General features: G+C 46.4%; 2 protein-coding genes across 4 annotated transcripts in view; one reads left to right on the forward strand and one right to left on the reverse strand.

Moving 5' to 3' along the window:
- The window catches only part of LOC134031853 (inhibitory synaptic factor 2A), a 31,152-nt gene extending 27,159 nt beyond the window's left edge, over positions 1 to 3,993 (forward strand). The window contains exon 4 of the mRNA XM_062475592.1: positions 1,819 to 3,993. Within this exon, the coding sequence (XP_062331576.1) occupies positions 1,819 to 2,002 (184 nt within the window). The 3' untranslated portion in view covers positions 2,003 to 3,993. The remainder of the gene's footprint in view (positions 1 to 1,818) is intronic.
- Positions 1 to 19,254, reverse strand: part of dock1 (dedicator of cytokinesis 1) — a 212,953-nt gene that overhangs the window by 101,877 nt on the left and 91,822 nt on the right. For all 3 annotated transcript variants that reach the window (XR_009931847.1, XM_062474732.1, XM_062474731.1), the window contains exons 24-27: positions 19,125 to 19,195; positions 16,226 to 16,332; positions 11,588 to 11,715; positions 10,000 to 10,095 (exon numbers count right to left, since the gene is read on the reverse strand). Coding sequence is in view for 2 of the 3 variants with exons in the window: in XM_062474732.1 (XP_062330716.1) it covers positions 10,000 to 10,095; positions 11,588 to 11,715; positions 16,226 to 16,332; positions 19,125 to 19,195 (402 nt within the window). In the remaining variant the exon portion in view is untranslated. The remainder of the gene's footprint in view (positions 1 to 9,999; positions 10,096 to 11,587; positions 11,716 to 16,225; positions 16,333 to 19,124; positions 19,196 to 19,254) is intronic.

Raw genomic sequence — 19,254 nt, forward strand, 5'->3', positions numbered from 1 at the left:
TACCGAAGTATGGCAACTTGCTCTGGTCTTCCCTTCTACTTTAAGGAAAAACTTTGATGTGCAATAATGTTGTAGATTACAGCTCTGGAAACCAGTCTGTTGGGTGGTTTCCCTGTTTCTGAATCCCAGCAGGGAAAAGTTCTGACACAAAAGTGACATTCCAACGATCATCATTTTGTGATGTTGTCTGCCAGTGGTGTGGCAGTGGTATAAGCAGTAGAAGCTGTGAGAGTAATGATAATAGCGTTTTCAATTCTTATCTGGATTGTCCGGCGTGTCCCCCAGGAGGGTGTGCAAACACACAGACACACAGACACACACAGACACGCACACAGACACACACAGACACACGCAGACACACGCAGACAGACACACAAACAGACACAGACACACACATGCAGACGCACATGCACACACTGACAGACCATAAAGAAATAAGAGGGTATTGATAACCGCATAAGTACAAGCTACCTCTTCAAATAATTGATTTCTAAAAGCTTCACTGCTTGTTTGTTCATTGTAAAGGACTTTATCAAAGTGCTGAGTGTCCAATACATACACTTAATTCCATGTCAAAAACCCTTACTTGAGAGTGTATTCACTCCTAATCAATACTGTGAAGCATTGACCTGTGCGATGGAAACAGTGTTGTATACAAGGTTAGGTCATATTCATCAGGTTTACTTAATAGTTTAATGCAAGATTCCCCCAAATATTTGGCCAATGAACATTCAAACAGAATTTATCTGTGTTTGTGTTGTCTTGTCTTATCTTTAATTACACTGAATACTCTGCTGTGGGGCTACCATCTCATCTCACTCATGGCCACAAATAAATCTGTCTCCCTGTCTGTGTCTGTCTGTCTAACCTGCTGGATGGCTGGAACCTGCCTGTCTGATTGTCTGGCTGCCTGTATAACAATCTGGTGGTCTGTCTGAACGGTGGCCTGTCTGTTTCACTCACAGCTGCCCAGGCAGATTAAGCCCTCAACACATCCTGGGGTTGAGGCTATAATCTGAGTGTTTCACTTTGTACAGCCCTGGAATCAGATGGTGGGTGGGCAGGGATTAGGGCACATGTGGATATGGGCTGTCTGAAATGTAATCCCATACTGTACCAAGGCACCGCAGGATATAGAGAACTCTGGGGAGGAGGAAGAGGGGGAGTAGGAGGAGGTGAGGTGGGTTGTGTGTGTGTTGGGGGAGGGGGGGGGAATAAGAGGTACTCTCTACAGTTGAGAATCTCCCCCTGGGATCAATGCTACCCTGTTCCACTCCAGTTCTCAAACACTTCCTAGGCTTTCCATAGTAAACATTGTCATCAAAAGCTGGAGTCATGAAGGGTTTGAAAGAGAAGAAAGCTTTGGTGAACTTAGAAATCAAAGCAAATGTGTTAAAAATCATGGTCACCGAATGGGGTTACCAAAAACACAGTAGTTTTCTACAGACAGTATCTACGGGCTCAGAATGGATCCCTAGGATGGGGAGGGAGTTGAAGTGAGAACAGGGCTAGAGTGGATCTCTAGCATGAGTTGCAAGCTGCTGGAGGCGTAGGCCACTGCTATGACCTGATTATTGATCAAAACAGATGAGCCATGTGGGGAAGGGAACAAAGACATCAGATTATGAATATTAATCCCATGGGATTGATTTTTAAAAGTCCTTAAAGAGAGAACAAATGGCCAAATATTATTCAGCAAGGCAGATGCGTGTATGCCTGTGAAGAGGGGAGAAGAGAAGGGGTAAAGTCTCTATGGAAGTTAACACGTTTCTCTCCCTCCCTCCCTCCCTCCCTCCCTCCTCTCTCTGCTTGCCACAGTGTGGAGCTGGACTTCAAGCAGCAGGAGGACAAGCTGCAGGCGCTGATGACGAGGTTGTGCCCTGCGGAAGACGCCCCCTTCTCCACCCTGCCTTACCCCCCGGAGGCCTACACCTCCACCCCCAAACGCAAGTCCAAAGCAGACTCCAAGAAGCATGCCCGCTGGAAACTCTGGTTCCTGTGAACAGTTCCACAGTCAACACCGCCACACTCACTCACCATGCCATAGGATTTATGCATCTATCAAGGGGGGGAAAGGTTTCACAAATATAATCCAGCCTGCTGTTTAATGGCCTGGTCACCTGTAATTCCTGTGAGGACTTGGAGAGGATATTGAGTTGGGCTTTGAAACGCCGGAATCTGGAATGGAAAACAAGCAGCAACCCTTCCCGGAGAATATAATTTTTTGTCACGGTTACCGAAAAGGATTCAAAGTTATTTTGAACTAATTTCCCGAAGCAGGGCGTGAAATTACGCCACGGCAACTTATTTGGAGATCAGGGAGGTGAGGAGCCAAATTGGATTTCCTCCTCCTCTCTCAATTTAAATATATAATTTGTAGCTCCCGTCTGGAGTCTATTTCAATTATGTATTGGTTCAGCAGCTGTCGGTCACGTTTCCATTCACATGTTGGGACTTGATATTTATTGGTTCCTTTCTTCTCCTACTGAGGTTTGAGTATGGGAGGGAAGTCGGCAATCACGCATGGCAATGCCTGTCTCTCACACCAATAGCATATATCAGCATATCAACAAAGCACAACTAAACCACAATCAGGATGCAGTTTCACAAGAAAACTATTTGACAAAAATCACACGAACTGATGAGAAGAGGAAAATAAGGACATAGGTACTTGGCGTGGACCAAGGAGTGTACTTGAGCAAGATATACATTTATTGGAGCATTATTAAAATTTATATTTATCGAAGAATGTCTCTTTGAATCCGTTGACTTTGAGATAAAATGATAAAAATTATACATATTTTTTATAAACATACATTTGCCAAGGTCGGCATCTCAATGTACTTTTCTACAAAAACATATGAACTTGTATCTTACTTTAAGGTTTATTGGAACACACAGTATATCTGAGTTGCTGTGAACGAGGACAGTTCCTTTGAGATTATTTCCTTACATTCGTTCCAATTTGATCGTCTTCTACTACTATTAGGTCAAAGAGAAAATCACTTCTTGGAGAACAAAACAGGGGGTACCCCAATATCATAGCTGCTCCACCAGCTTTCTCTCTCCCCATCACGAGTTAGCACACCAAACCACCTAGGTCCTGTCCTGTGGAGGTGACGAGGAGGGACCTCCTGTGTACTCGTACTGCCCCGCCCCAGTCACACAGGTGGGGGATGCAGGCGTGACTGTACTACCATGTAGTCCTGCTTCATGAGACTGAAGGACTGAAGGTTCTGTCACTGAACTGGAGCTTCTAGCAGCACAGGGTACAGGCCCATTGCCGCGCATGCTTTCTATCACCTTGGCTCTCGCTAGGTATGCTTTTTTTTTTTACTTTTCAAAAAAAATCTACAGTCAAGAAATCATTTCTAAAAAGGTTGTTTGAAGAAGAAAAAAACCAACAACTTTTTCTAACAAGATGGGGGACACCTGAGTCTCTCCCACCCCGTCCGCCCAACAGATTGTAAAGTCCTCCGGTGGAGGTTGATAGAAACATTGTACAGTCAAAATATTTCTATATGTGCAACATATCTAATAGGGCTAATTACATTATGAGTGGAATAGCGAAACGGTAAAAAAAATTGTCATTACAGTTAGAAACCAGCTAGAAGAGTGTACGCCCCAAGTCATTAACTCAGCCAAAAACACTGCCCCCTATAGACAGAAATGTCAAAGTGGTTATAACGCAGGAATCAAATCTTACTTTGCTCTTTACACAGCATTACATTACTGACTGGGTCAGGCTGGTGGTCAAAATCTTCTCTGCTTTCTGTTAGCCACATGTAATTCACCCCCACCACTTTCATATATATCGAGTAATGGTTTCTCCAATAGTTGTACTGTAGCATAAGGAGAGAACTAAATGTTTATCTGTACCTTAAAGAAGTGCAATTGATTTACAATGTGCAATACTGTGTATTTTATACTGTTTTTCAATCAAATCTGAAGGCATTTAATATACAAAATAAAATGTGATAAATAAACATTTAAAAGGGCGTTCTAGCATTCTCTCTACTCTCCCAAACTACTTCTCTGAGAAAATCCTTCTGATCCATCTGAAGAATGAAGGGTTACGTTAGAAAACTGCATTTTCTCTGGATCATTCTGTCATGTTCACCTTTCTTGTCTCATTTATGAAACATGAACATAGTGACTCGGTGTTTGACGCACAAAGACAAAGAACAGTTTCCTACACCAGAATTGCAACAGAAGGAAGTTGTCGAGCATGCCTAAGTACGATGGCTTTGGGGGGCATCTAATGTCCTTATCCCACACATCCCAGAGCAACACAGAGAATCACTTAGAGCGCTTAGAAGCGCTTAGAGCTAAGGCCCAGGCTCACATGCTCAGCTTCCTCAGTAATAAAGAGGGGCTGGACTACATTCAGGCATAAATAAGATTCTGGTCACACTCATCTTGGTCTGGGTTTCCTAAATAGTCTCCAAACCCTGACACCAAGGACAAGACATGCGATCTGTCATCCAGATCGCTGTCATCCAGACCGCTGTCATCAAGACCAGCTTCTATGGGTTATTTTTTGAAAATCAAGCTGAATCATTACTTTGTTTAAGTTTGGGAAACGGTGTAGGTCTTGTGGTGGTGTTCAGAATGGTAAAATGCCCCATTGTTCTGCCCAGGGGGTTGGGAGGGGGGTCTGGGGTCTAAGGAAGGGTTAGGAAGAGATCGTCCACATCTCCTTAGCGAGGAGGAGGCAAGGTAAGAAGGGAGCGACTGTCCGTGCGCAGGACATTACGATGCAATGCCATATCTCACTACGCCTCTTCTCCATAAGCTAGGCTGCAGCAGAGCACACCCCGCGGTCTCTGAGACGACGCGCTGCAGCGTGGTCAGCAGCTACGGGCCGGCAGACATTTGCATTTCATTTATGTTGATTTTGTTTATGTATTTACATTTTATAGCCAAGGGATAGCCTGTCGGACACACGTTGTCCATCCACCACTCCTGGAGTTGTAAGTCTGTTTTCACACTGCAGAGGAATCACAGGAAGAATATAGAAACGCCTTGGCTGTGACCTCCCCCAACACTAAACGCTGGTGTGTGTGTGTGTCGTGGGTGAGGAGAGTTTGAGGAGCAAACATAAACACAACCCTCTAGATGTCAGAACGCTGGATAAACACCGGTCACAGATATACTGAGACTGCAGGGGTAGGGCACGCGGGACCTGGCGTGTCGTGGTTAGCATTATGTCCTCAGGCTAAGCTGGCAGAAAAGGACACAAACACAGGGAATGGGCCCTGACAGGTATGTAAAGAACAATGCTGCTGTGCCTGCTAATGAAGCAGCTGCATTGTGGAGTCAAGCCTGTGAAGACTGCGATGCTAACAGTGCTTAGCCTGAACCACTGACTACAGCAGAGCTGACAGCACCAGCTAGCCACTAAGTCTCCTCATCTACATTCTGTGTCCGCAGCTAGAGAGGAGGAGGGGGGACAGAGAGTGAGAGAGAAAGACAGAGTCGAGGAAGAGAGTTAAGAGAGGAAAGGGGAGAGGTAGGGAGGAAGGGAGAGAGGAGAAGACGAAGGGAGGGATCTAAATCTGGTGGGCACAGAAGAACAAGGTCAGTTGTTCCGGTGCCATCTGCGTCGCCCGCCACAACCCTGCTGCAGCAGCAAAATCATCATCTTCGTCATCATCTTCATCGTCCTCCCAGAGTGCTGATTAGGGGAGCCGGTCCTAACTGGGTCTTGGGCCTTTAAAAAATTCAAGCCTCCCTTATTGATCATTAAATAATGATCTAGAGGGTGGGGGGGGCTGCTTTTAAATGTGTTTTTTAAAGAGTAGCCCGTCGTCTCTCTCTCGCTCTTCATTTCTCTACTTCGCACTAGAAGAGTCAGAATGAGGATTTAGGAGAAACCCTTAATCTGAGGTGATTGCACTTCTAAGGATGGACAACATGGCAGAAATCACACAAGGAAAGGCTGTGTAGAGGAACAGGATGTGATGTCCTGTCAGGGAGAGAACACAGTGACATGATTCACACTGGAGCCACACGGCGTGGAGGGGCAGTGTTTAGGAAAGCTCCATTGCTGACAGAGGGAAGGAGAGTTTCCACTCTGGCAAGCTGAAAAGAGGCAGCTAGCATGCTGTCCAGCTCGTCATGTCAAGGACACCAAAACACGAGCACTGTGAGACGGCTTGGCTCAACCACAGCAAGGAGAAAAGCATCTCCTGAACACAAGAAGGGTCTCAGGGCATCTTGGTAAAAAGACCCAGCAGGCCGGGAGAGGCTGGAGGGTTCAAAGCCACTGAAGGTCGTGTGCGCAAAAAACGACAAACAACTTGAATGTTATTCATCCCCCCGGGGAAAATGGCAATGTATCAATACAGCTGTAGGAATAATAGATCGTATGATGCTCGGTAGGCAGAGAAGTCCTGTTTTTATATGAATTCTGGGTAACGGCTATATTAGATTCAGTATTTAGTGATACAGTACAATCTCTCTCTCTCTGTATGGTGTGTGTGGGGTGGCGGGGTTAAACAAAGGCCCTGATGTGTATGGGGGGGATTCCTCCAGGCCGCTGTCTAGGAACAAAGGGCTGTGCCTGGGGTGGAGGGACCACCACACAGGCTTTATTAGCCATATGTGATGTGACACACACACAGACACATCTCAATTCCACACCAGGGCGCAGGCAGCTCTGCTCTGCCCTGTCAGACTGGCTGCAGTGAGACAGTAGCTACTGTACTCGCCACAGCTTCCCGTCACCTCCCACCGACACTCATCTCATACATGCTGCGGAGGAGCGAGCAGGGAGGGAAAGAGAGAGGAAGAGAAAGGAGATAAAGAGGGAGAGGGAAAAAGCGAGAGATGATGATAGTGATAGTGTGAAAGATGGATGCTGTGGTCACCTTTTACCATAAACAACCCCACGCACTGTAGGTGCACACACGCACACAAACACACTATTACAGCCAGGCAACCCAGCCACTACTGGCTTGATTAAAACACAGGGAGCTATAGAGGCTTGTGGTACAACAGATAAAAGTCGAGTGAGAGGCTGTGATGTCACTTCCCGCTGTTCCCCAGATGCTGTGAAAACACACACACTCAAGTTAGTTTTTCTATCCTACAGGGGCACAACCATTCACTTCTATTCAAAGATGTGATCTCTAACAATTAATCCCTAACCCCTAACCCTACCATTAACGCAATTATAACCCTAAACACAAGCATTATGGGGCCCAGAAAAGTTATTCCTGTTTCACTATACTTGTGAGGACATCTTGTCCACACCACACACACACACTGATGGGACCTTATAAGATGAGCAAGCACACGAGAGCTGCTTCCCTTAAATCACCCAGATTCCTTGGACGTCATTCACACAAAGTTAGACAGTGTTAAACAGAGGCCTCACCTTAATCAGCGTCGCTCTCCTTTAAAAGTCACATGGCTAGCCAGGGGGTTAATTACACAAGGACTGAGGCAGGGGAGCCGGAGGATAAGTACCATGACATTCCCGCCCCTCTCTCCCTCTCCTCGTGAAGAAATGGATGAGCAGCACTGCGTGCCGACGGTATACGACAGCGTATTTAGGGAATGACTGATAAAGTGCATTAATTGTGGTTGGGTTCCAGCCGAGAGGATGATTGGCTGTGAGTTGTGCCGCCGTGGCAGAGAAAACACTGATTAGATTAAAGCGTCAGGGCGCTCGCCATCAGGAACTGTGTTCGTTGACAGATCACACACCCACTCACATTAATAAGTTATGACCCATGTCATACTATCAAGCATAAAAGCACATGAGAGATCAAGGAAAACTCTGGATTGAATATGCTTTTTATGGAAGTTGTGGTGCTCAGGTTTACTTAGGAAGTGGGTTTTGCTTGCAGTTCTGACTGGAGGATGGTGTTGGAGGGTGTGTTGGAGAATGAGTTGTAAGATGTGGTGGAAGATGAGTTTGAGGCAGTGTTGGGTGTAACTCGTTACTAAGTAATTAAATTACTTATCCACTGAAAAAGTAAAGTAAGGGATTACTGTAAATTTTTAGGTAATTTAATTACAGTTACTTGTTGTAATGTACTTGCGTTACATACTGTAAATTAGTCCAACAATTCTGTATAAATCAATATTGAATTTAAATCTAAATGTATCGTCTTAGGGCAAAAGTGAACGCTGCCTCTTTAAAATGGTTAGCTGTAGTGCAGTTTCACGTGAGACGTGAGTTTGCTGCATAAGCGCGGTTTGAAGTGGAAGATGTCGGCCGGAGCGAGTAGCTGTTTTACCAAATGTAAATATTCCAATTACTTCACCTTTTTGACACAGGTTGACAAGAACATTACAGTAAAGGGTAAGCTATGTCCTGGGGAAAAAAAACTATATGCGGCTGTCAATAACACAATTAACCCTAACCCTACTGAAGAACCTCACAAGGCAGCATCGACGAACACTTTTCAGTGATCCATGTTCATCGACAGATAACACCTCGGCAACACCTGTTAAGCAGGCAAAACTTGATTTTACATCGCCAGTGCAGAAAGTGTCTGATGGTGAGCTTAAAAAAAAATTATCGCAGACTACATCTACGACATGATACGACAGCCCGTATCAGATTCAAGACCCTGGTACTGACCTTCCGAGCAGTGAACGGGACTGCACCTGCCTACATCCAGTCTCTCCTCCAGCCTTACACCCCCGCCCGCCACCTTCGGTCTTCTTCTGACAACCGTCAGGTGGTCCCACCTCTCAAGAGCGCCCGCTCCCAACCTAAGCTCTTCTCCTGTCTGGCCCCCCAATGGTGGAATCATCTCCCCACCTCCATCAGAGACACTGACAGTCTCCCCACCTTCAAGAAAAGGCTAAAGACGCACTTATTCCGGGAGTACAACGGTACTTAAAAAAACATTTGCTGGATCTGATGATAGTTAAGTTTATTTCCTCCAGGAACACAATGACACTTATTGAGTAACTTGTTGCACTTGTTGGTTAGCTTTTAACTGATTTAACTACTTGTAATCGCTGTAAATTATATTATTGTTGCTTGCTTTCCTACAGGTACACTCTCGCACTTTTGAGGTTCATGTTGTTGAATTTGTAATTTGTTTAACTACATGCTGTTATGTTTCTTCCTATTGGCACTTATTTGCTTTTAACAATGTATGCTTCATGTTTTGGTTACCGGCAATGTTCTCGTTGTTTATGATCATTGACCTATGCACTTTTGTAAAGCTCTCTCTTGGAAGTCGCTTTGGATAAAAGCATCTGCTAAATGAATAAATGTAAATGTACATAGGGGAAGAGATGCTACCGCTGTGTACTGTAGAATCTCCGTCCTTTAGGCGCATATTAAACAAAAGTACCTGTGTAGCAAAAAAGCTTTTTTGTTATTCAAATATTGCTTGGTAACTAAAGAGTAAAGAAGGTTACATTTGTGATTAAAATGTTTAAGTATTAGTATGTTTTAAAAAGCTAAGATGTTTTAAAAAGCTAAAAGGCTAAACTATTGCAAATTTGACTCGTATTTAATTATTGAAAGTTTCCTTTGTGTTGTCTATCCGGTCAAGGTTTATAAGGATTTTAAGAAGTAATTAGTAATGAATTAAATTACTTATTGAGTAATTAAATTACTTTTCAGACAGAGTAATTAGAAAAGTATTTTAAATACAATATTGATGAAGTAATTCATTACTTTTTTGAAGTAACTTACCCAACACTGGTTGTAGTATGAGTTGTATGATGAGTTGGACTATGAGTTTTAGGAAAAGTGGGAGAATGTGGTGGAGGATGAGTTGGAGGATGAGTTGGAGGATGAGTTGGAGGATGAGTGGGAGGATGAGTTGTGTCAGTGTTTGGGGGGAAAGAAAGGTAGAGATGTGTGGGTTTGTTTTGGTAAAATGAACCCCACTGTGAGCACTGTTGTCCATATCAGACTGATATACAGACTCTATAGAAGCCTTCTGCAATTGCTGGTATTCATGTGTGTGTGTGTGCGTATGCACTCCAGTGTGGTTCAGGTGTTTAGTCATAGTTACTTACGATGAGGGCAGAGTCTCGGCCCATGGAGATGACCGTCCTGTTGACTGTCCTTAGGAGCTTCTCCATAATAGTCTGGACGTGCCACTGTGTGGGGCCCTGGACACACACACACACACACACAGGGAAAAGATTCACTGCACTGCTAAAAAACCCTCAAAGTTGTAGTACAGTAAACGTTTTCATTTCGGAATACACTTGTCATGAGTGAAATATAGCTCTGGCTAACAATCTCTAACCAAAACAGAAAAGGGGACATGATGAATGTGTTTAGGGGTGGGCCTCCTTTATCAGAGTCAGAATGAGCAGACACAAAACTAACTGGGAAAAAGTTATTTTATCTATGCCTATATGTGTATATACAGTTTACAGTTGTTGTGGGCTTGCCGTTCAACATGATCCCTAAATAAAACTATTGGTATTTGCTTTTTGTTGGTTAGTTATTTAGTTAAAATCCCACAGAATGACAGAGGGAAGATGGATATACTGGAAACGGGAAGATGCTTCCCGTTTCCAGTATTGGTCGTGCTGTAGCAGTCTCCCTTCCGTCTCCCTTCCACCTCCATGGAGGTGGAAGGGAGACGCCGCACAGCGAGGCTTTTCCCCAGGTTGAGAAGGAGGGTTGTGAGAATCATCCAGACTGACTAGTGAATCGTCCTCTACTCTCGTTGGAGCTGGAGTATTTTGACATGCCAGGCTGGAGTGGCAAAATTATTTATGTATAGGAAATGTGAGATGAGAGAATTGCCTTGCAGGGAGGGAGGGGGTTGCTTACCCGTTAGTGAGGGGTATGTTGGGTGAGGGGGGGAGGGCATATTGAAAACCCCCGTGCCACCCAAAACATTCAATAATTTACCAGGCAATTTTTTCTTGCTAACTGAGCTCAGATGCACACAATCACGCACCAGGCCCACACAAATCCACACACACACACACGTCAGCCTCAATATCATCAGAGAGTTTCTGATCTAGCCTTTTGTAAGCGTCAGGTGTGACGCACGGCCCGTTGCCTACGCTTCTGGTTTCCACACACTTCTGAACTCACAAAGCCTTTGATTCCTCCCCAGTGTTTTCTATGCTGTAATGAATGGAAGCCGTTGTGAGTATAAACACATGGCTGGCCTGAATGATGATTCTCTCTGTATTGAAATATAGGCAGGCTGCCAATGCAACTCTGAACCAGAGGGGAAGGTCCATGAAATAATCATTTGTTACAAATGTGGAATGAGCTAATTAAATGAGAAAATATGTGCACAACAGACCTCCGTCCCCAACGAATTTACAATCTTAGATCTAGGATTTCTCCTGAAATGTGTGTGATGTGTGTGTGTGTGACAGAGGGAACGTCTGATGTCTACAGCAGAATGTGTATGGAGGGGTGGGGGTCAATATGAAGGTAAATAAGTTGTGGTGTGTGTGCGTGCGTGCGTGCACGTTTGCTTGTGTGTGTACGTGCATGTGTGTGTGTGTGTGTGTGTGTGTGTGTGTGTGTGGGGGGGGGGGCGTGTTTATGTATGTGTGCGTGTGGGTGAGTGGGGGGGGGGGGGCGTGTGTATGTATGTGTGTGGGTGAGCGTGACACGTCTCCTCACCACGTTCTTCCTGTAGAGCACCTCCAGGATGTTGCTGAGCAGCCGGCAGCAGGCCTCCAGCTCCTCCTTCTGCTCCAGGTGGAACTTCAGCTGCTCCGTCATCAGGGGCAGCAGGATCTCGCGACAGTCTGCGGAGACGCAAACATACGCACTTGCTCAATCACCACCATCAGCACTCAGGAGGACAGCTTCCCTCCACGCCTCTCTTTGTAAACACTACAAACATTAATTAGCGCTGTTCAACTATGGATGTTGCACACAGGAGAAGTACAATAGCAAATAAAAAAAGTCTTGCAAGCCGTGTGAGTAGGACAACAGTCCCTGAGTCTTCGTTACTGCTGGCTAGCATCCCAGGACAAATTCCAGAACATCATCTGGAAGGTGAGGCATTGTGCCGGTTGCTGATATTAACCCCCTGGTTCCCGGGTTATGGAGCAGGTGTGGACTGAGAGGCAGGAGCGATAAGGAGACGGTGTGCGTAGGAAGATAGGTACCTGGGGCGGTCTGCGGCAAATTATCATATTTTATATTAAACCCCTCGGATTCCAATCCAGGAGTTGTGTGGGACACCGCAGTGCTTGAAATGAAAGCCAAGGCCTGGGGCGCAAACAGAGGAGGGAGACCCGTCCTTCCATGGAAAAAGGGATGGGGGGGGGGGGTATTGATCGCTGTACTGCACTGCAGAAGGGGCCCACTGCGACGGGCTGCCTCACAACAAACACACTCACACCTCTCTCTCTGTTTCCCTCTCACTCTGATATACACACATGCGCACAGAGACATACGGCACAATGAAGTATCAGGGCGGCACAGTGGGATAGTGAACCAGGTGAGTACCTGTTGTGTCCATGTTGGAAGAGGAGCATAGTGGCATGCTTCAGGCCAGCACTTTTACATGCCGGGAGTCTTATCCAATAGTGGACATGCATACAGTCCCAGGACAGACTGTTGTTGTGGTGGCAATGTTTCGCACTCTAACTCTGAAGTACTGAGACAACACCGGGGTTTTCCGCATCCTGGTCAGGTGGCCTATTGTATCATCATCATGCGCTGCATCATGGGCTACGAGAGACATACCCCATACAGTACTATGCAAAAATCTTTGGCACAATTGTCAAATAAATACGTTGAGCAAAGAAATTATGAAATGAAAAAAGTAAACAAACATTTTTTCAACACTGCACTGTTATACTGCTGCAGAAAAACAGAATAATAATAAAATGAAACTTTTTGCGAAAGACTTAGTCATCCTCTATAGAAACCATCAGTCTTCTACCTCTAGGATGAGAACTTCTATTGGAAGACCATGACAAAGCAGGGAAATAATGTATTAGTGTAACTAACTCATTAAGACCTGATTGCTCATTCACTGACACTGCCGTTGGAGTAGAGGGAACAGGGGGTGAAGGGGGATGCTGTGCCAAATTGTTCCATTGAAAGGCTTAATTGTTGATTAGCGCATCAATTACAGAATTGCATATCTGCCGGACTATATTCCGGTGTAATTGTATTTCTGAAGAAATGGTAAATAAAAACCATTTTACAAAGAATCCATTTAGAAGGATTATCAAGTTGCTCATGGGTAATTTCCTTCACATTAAACTCCAAATGTGAAATTTTATTATGGTAAAACGCTAAAAATATTAACAAATAACGAAATATTGAGAATAGTTCCTGCCATTTTCTCTTGATTGTGATGGTATTGCTGAAGTATGACAGCACCTGAACAAGTCTCAGAACTAGTCCATCTCTGCAGTAGGGCTGGGCGATGTATTGAATATTAGCAATAATATCGCAATAATTTTGACGACAATGTAAAATGTGAAAATATCGTGAATATCGAATATTTAAAATTCAAGCATACTTTCCCGAAGAACGCGCCGAACGTCCAATATAACGTCCCCTTTTCGTCTGTCACGTATTCCCACGCAAGAGACGTGAGGTGGGGGAGGGTCTTTTTTTTACTGCTTAAACTTGCACTACACATTTGATACTTTGTAACAATAGCTGTTCTATCTCAATTGTTTTTGTTGTTGTCTAATGGGGGCAAAAGAAAATCATGTTTTTTTAAGAAAATGTAAACATATTGAGATATTGAATATCGTAAACATTTTGACAATATCGAGATATCAATTTTTTTATATATTGCCCAGCCCTACTCTGCACACAGCTCGCAGCCCATCAGATTCAGAGAAGGCTTTCATCCCAGGAACCCTTTGTTCTACATCAACTATCAGGGGTATTTGTCTGCATCTGCAGCTGTGTCATAGTGGCCAGGCAAGGGTAGGTCCAGTACCATTCAGTGCCTTCAAACCTAAACTACAGTTATACTATTATACTTCAATTACATTCCTTCCCCTACATTCAGGTTCCTGGTTGCGACTTCAATCTGTCCTTCATCATCCAAACAAATCCTCCGGTCATGCAGTTATGGGATTTGCCAAAAGTGTTGCGATACCCGCTATGACATTTAAGGCTGGTCACTGGTAAACCCTAATAAGAAATGCCAACCATGTGTGCAATGGAGGATGTGTGCAGCAGGATCGAATCGTAAGCTGCCGGCCAGAGGTAAGCTTAACAAGAGTGTATGTGGTGTTAAATTATCTTTAAGGGCTATAACACAAAAAGCAAATCTATCTGGTGGGTGTCTGGCTTTTGTGTGCAGAGTTTAAGACCTTCCGTGCTCCAGCCCTCCGTTCGGGCTGGGAGAGAGAAACCGACTGGAACTATCTGGAAGGGCCACGAGAGCTCCACTCCAACCTCAGCGGCTACAGATTTCAGGCGCTAGAGCAAAGCACCTCAATACAGACCAGGAGAGCAGCTGACATATTTGCTCTCTTCCATCGAGCCGGTTTGCAAGTGATTTATGCGGCCATCGTTCTCCTCCTCCTCCAGTCAGCCGGCGGAGAGAAGGCGACACACCGTCATTTCTCAACACACGAAGGCAGCCTGAAGATTTTTCTCAAGTTCATCTACTAGTAATTTGGGAAAAGCTCATTCCTTGTGCATGTTGATCGCACACATAAAAATAACAATAACGTTTGGCACTGGAATGAGAAAAAAAAAACAGCAGGCTTTTATTCTATGAAAAACTTTTGAGGTATTCATTCCAGGCCAGGCTTTCCGTCAGCAGTCAGACTAAATGAAAGTGGGTGTGGAAAGCAAACCAGAAGCTAATTCCATGTGAGGGATTGTGTGTCGTTAGGGGCTACCTGGGGTGTCTCCATATTGTCACTCTGTTCCACTACATTTCACCTTGGGATTGGCAGCCAGTAAACCAATCACACAACACCTGGGGTCAGGGTCATTAGCATAGCTGCGCCCCTGGGGAGGACAGGTGTTTACACACAACTGATCTGGCTGTCCCCAGAATGCCATGTTGACAGCTTCATAGACATGGCCGAGTGCTTTTACAAGGAGTGGTGTCGCCCTCAAGTGCAGGCCCATTAAACACACCAAGTACAAGGCTCCCTCTATTATTTTCTAACCCTTTTGCAGAGCCCCAGGAGCAGGGTCCAGGACATCTGGATATGGATGTGCTCTGCGCTCACAGCTCAGCAGCAGACTGGACCAGAGGGAGGAGGTACCTCCGATTACCTTCAAACTGTCAAACACAGACATGGCCACTTTGTAATTAATAATCAGATCAATGCTAATCACTGGCAGGTCACCCATCAACAATGGTGGCCTAACGAGGCAAAATGCTGAATGGTGATTAGGAAATGACATGGTGCCGAGGTATGAAATCACAAGAACGTGTGCTGAAAACAAAGGCTGGGCCGTCTGGTGTTAGTGTTCAGCTTCCACGGAAGTAAAAGTTGTTATTCTTTCTCTCAGTTTCTCTTGTCTTCGGATGTTCTGTGAGTTAATTTTTTTTATTTTAGTTTTTATTTCGGGGAAATAAAAACATAAAAAAGATATAACATGAATGCCCGAATGTTCTGTTTAGCCTTGACGCCGTCTCAATAGTCTGTTGCCCAGCTGTGCTTTACACCTGCTGGGCAATTAACTCTACATCGACCATATTGTGTTAGTGTGTGTGTGTGTGCGTGCGTGCGTGCATGTGCCCTCAAAGAGAGAGAGAAAGACTGGTGGCAGGTCGCTAGCTCGTACTGCAGGCTGGGACTAATCGATGTGACAGCGTGTGTCAGTGCTGGTACATAAGGCAGACCCGGCACAGCATGGCACAGCACGGCACAGCATGGCATGACAGAGGCTGCGTGAACAGGTTCTCGTGAGCAGAGTTCACCTTTAGAGGCTGCATGAATAGTGGAGAGGCTCACCTCTGGTGCCGCTCACCAGAGACACAGACAGACCCTCCCTTATCCACACACACAGCACGCTACGCTCACAAACAGATTAGCAGTGCTGCGAGTGGGAGAGCGGTGAGTCTGAGAAAGAGATGGAGAGAGAGAGGAGATACGTGTGTGTGTGATAGAGAGAGGAGCAGACGTTCCCATGCAGTCGTACGGAGTGTGTTCATAGAAGGGATTAACAGCTAGATAACGAGATGGATTCCAGCGCGCCTCGCAGATGACCTTCTCCTTGTGTGTGTGCAGAGTAACACCTACAGGGCGTGGAGCATGTGTGCACGTGTGTCTGTAAGGGTATCTGTGTGTGTGCGTGTTCCAGCCTCACCATGCTGAGAGAACAGGTCACTGTGGACGATGTCTATCATGCAGTGCAGCTTCTGCTTGACCAGTCGGCCCAGAGGAACATTGAGGATGAACTCTGTGAAGAGCTTGCTGCAGGGAGAGAGGAGAACAGGGAGAGAGAGGAGTAGTTGAGTTAAACAGCACAGAGCCAGCTCATCTAGCTAACTCCAAAACATAAAACTTTGACCATCTTTGGCTGGGCATACTATTGTTTGTTTATGTCGTCCTTGTGGGACATACGCAACCTCCAGTAAAATATGGGGCAGAACATGCAGTGTGGTGTGGCAGTTGGTGAAGAGGCCCCACTGCCAGTGTGTTGTGGTGGGTTGTAGAGAATGGGAGGAATATGAGGCGAGGTGTTCTGTCTCTCGTGTTGTGGCGGGAGTCTCCAGGCGAGCAGCTCTAGTGAGGATGGCGTCTCTTTGGCAGGTGATGAAACGCCCTGCAGGGGCCTGGATGCATACACCCCCCCCCCACACACACACACACACAGCAACTGGAGCTACTGATGCCTCGTTTCAGTGGCAGAACAAAAGCTCCCCCCCCACACACACACACACACTTTTTTATGAGTGAATGAAGCGTGAAAGCCACAAGGGACAGGGCGCATCGGCAGCCCCTTGAGAAACGGAGAGAGAGACAGAGAGAGGAGGGAGCCAGAAAGAGAGAGAGGAAAAGAGAGGGAGAGACAGAGAGAGGGTGGCACAGAGAGTGTTGTCCAGGTAGGGGCTGTCAGACATTGTGCCGGAGGTAGAGGAGTGGGAGAGAAGAGTGTGTGGGAGGGGGGAGCAGAAAAGAGGAAGACAGCAAGGAGTCAAAGAGAGAAAGGCCGCAGGGAGGAGAGGAAAAAAAACACAAAAGAGGAGGGTAGGAGATGATAGGGGATGGACAACGGCAAGAAGAAAAGAGAGGAGAGGGAAAGGGAGGGGATGCTATAAGGGACAGGGCAGCAGGTAGAATGGACCACTAGCCCTGATCAAAGGCATCTCCACAAGTCGGGGACAGGGGAGAGGCGGGGGAGGGGGAGGGGGTGCTGACTGAACACAGCTGGGGAGATGGCAGCGTCAGCGAGGGCTCTGAGAACACTGTGTGAGAGGCAGCACGCGCACACACACACACACAAACAAGATCCTCAGGGGATAGGGCAAAGAGGCCGGTCACAGTGTGCGCACACACACACAGACTTACACTAGTCCTACATGCACTGATAACTTGGATACCAGTGGTACTAATGGGCCAATGGTGAGTAGGGAGGGGGGGGGGTGGTGGTCAGGCCCTGTCTTCCTGGTCACACCCTGTCCCCCTGGGTCACGCCCTGTCTTCCTGGTCAGGCCCTGTCCCCCTAGTCACACCCTGTCCCCCTGGGTCATACCCTGTCCCCCTGGTCAGGCCCTGTCCCCCTAGTCACACCCTGTCCCCCTGGGTCATACCCTGTCCCCCTGGGTCACACCCTGTCCCCCTGGGTCACACCCTGTCCCCCTGGGTCACACCCTGTCCCCCTGGGTCACACCCTGTCCCCCTGGTCAGGCCCTGTCCCCCTGGGTCACACCCTGTCCCCCTGGGTCACACCCTGTCCCCCTGGTCAGGCCCTGTCCCCCTGGGTCACACCCTGTCCCCTGGTCAGGCCCTGTCCCCCTGGGTCACACCCTGTCCCCTGGTCAGGCCCTGTCCCCCTAGTCACACCCTGTCCCCCTGGGTCACACCCTGTCCCCCTGGTCAGGGCCTGTCCCCCTAGTCACACCCTGTCCCCCTGGTCACACCCTGTCCCCCTGGTCACACCCTGTTCATCTGGTCACATGCTGTCCTAAAGCCACCGCAAAGCAGGACCCGGCTTGGTCAAGTCACACTGGCAAACTTACTTAACATCCCACAGTCTACACTAAATCTACTTACAACTAAATAGAGCACTAGACAGCACATAAAATACGTTACAAGTTAGTCTCGAATGTACGGTTAACAAATCGCAGCTGCAAGGCTCTCCTTCCGATGCACTACTGGATATTTACATTTTACATTTAGTCATTTAGCAGACGCTCTTATCTAGAGCGACTTATAGCAAGTACAAGGACATTCCCCAGAGGGAAGTAGGGTGAAGTGCCTTGCCCAAGGACACAACGTCATTTGGCAGAGCCGGGGATGGAACCAGCAACCTTCTGATTACTAGCCCGATTCCCTAACCGCTCAGCCACCTGACTCCCATATTTCCTTAGTGTCTCGTTAAACGTACTGAGAAGTTGTTGCTAAATGGTCTGTAATGTAGTCTGGTCTGTGATAGAAGAGAGTTGACTTTTTTCAGTAGTGCTTCAACATCCGTTGATCCAGGAAAGCGATCAAAATGTTCAAGTGAAATGTATTTTTAAAAGATGTCTCTCCCGTTTACTGACAAACCGACTGCGATGATGTTACTGGTAACACTGCACTTCCGCACCTTACGCTGTACTTGGGTGCGAGCGGCTAGCGGGTTTTCAAGGCAACGCCAGCGTGCTGAAGTGATTCCCGCCATGCCTCTTCTGGTGAATTTTGAGTGGCTGAGCTGCCACAGCCCAGAGGGCTGGGAGCCTAGGTAATGAGCAGCCCGCAGCAGAGCACAAACACAACATCAAATCAGACTCTTTCTTTTTGCTTCTTTAACGCGGCAAACTGTTTCCAAGTTAATCACCTCAAAAAGGAGGGAGACAATCTGGACGTCAAATTGAATTTGAAAAAGAAGCGCATAAGGCAACAAAGTAAATGAGTGTAGTAATGAGTTAAGCTCAATTTGTCTTGTGTCTGTGTATGCGGTTTGTAGGGGAGGTTTGTTTATTGGTTTTAATTTCTTTAGTTTTCTCATTGTCCTGGAAGTAATGTGGACCGCGCTCATTTAAAGTACTGAACAAAATTACCTGAGATCCTTTGGATCGAAGACCAGCTTGACGTCGTTGACGATGGTAGGGACGTACTTCAGTGCTGCGCCCTAGACAATAAAACACAAAAAGCATCATGAGGACAAAGAGCATTTCAGTAAAGCAAGAC

This window comes from Osmerus eperlanus, chromosome 12, assembly GCF_963692335.1.
Source record: "Osmerus eperlanus chromosome 12, fOsmEpe2.1, whole genome shotgun sequence".
Classification (NCBI taxonomy): domain Eukaryota; kingdom Metazoa; phylum Chordata; class Actinopteri; order Osmeriformes; family Osmeridae; genus Osmerus; species Osmerus eperlanus.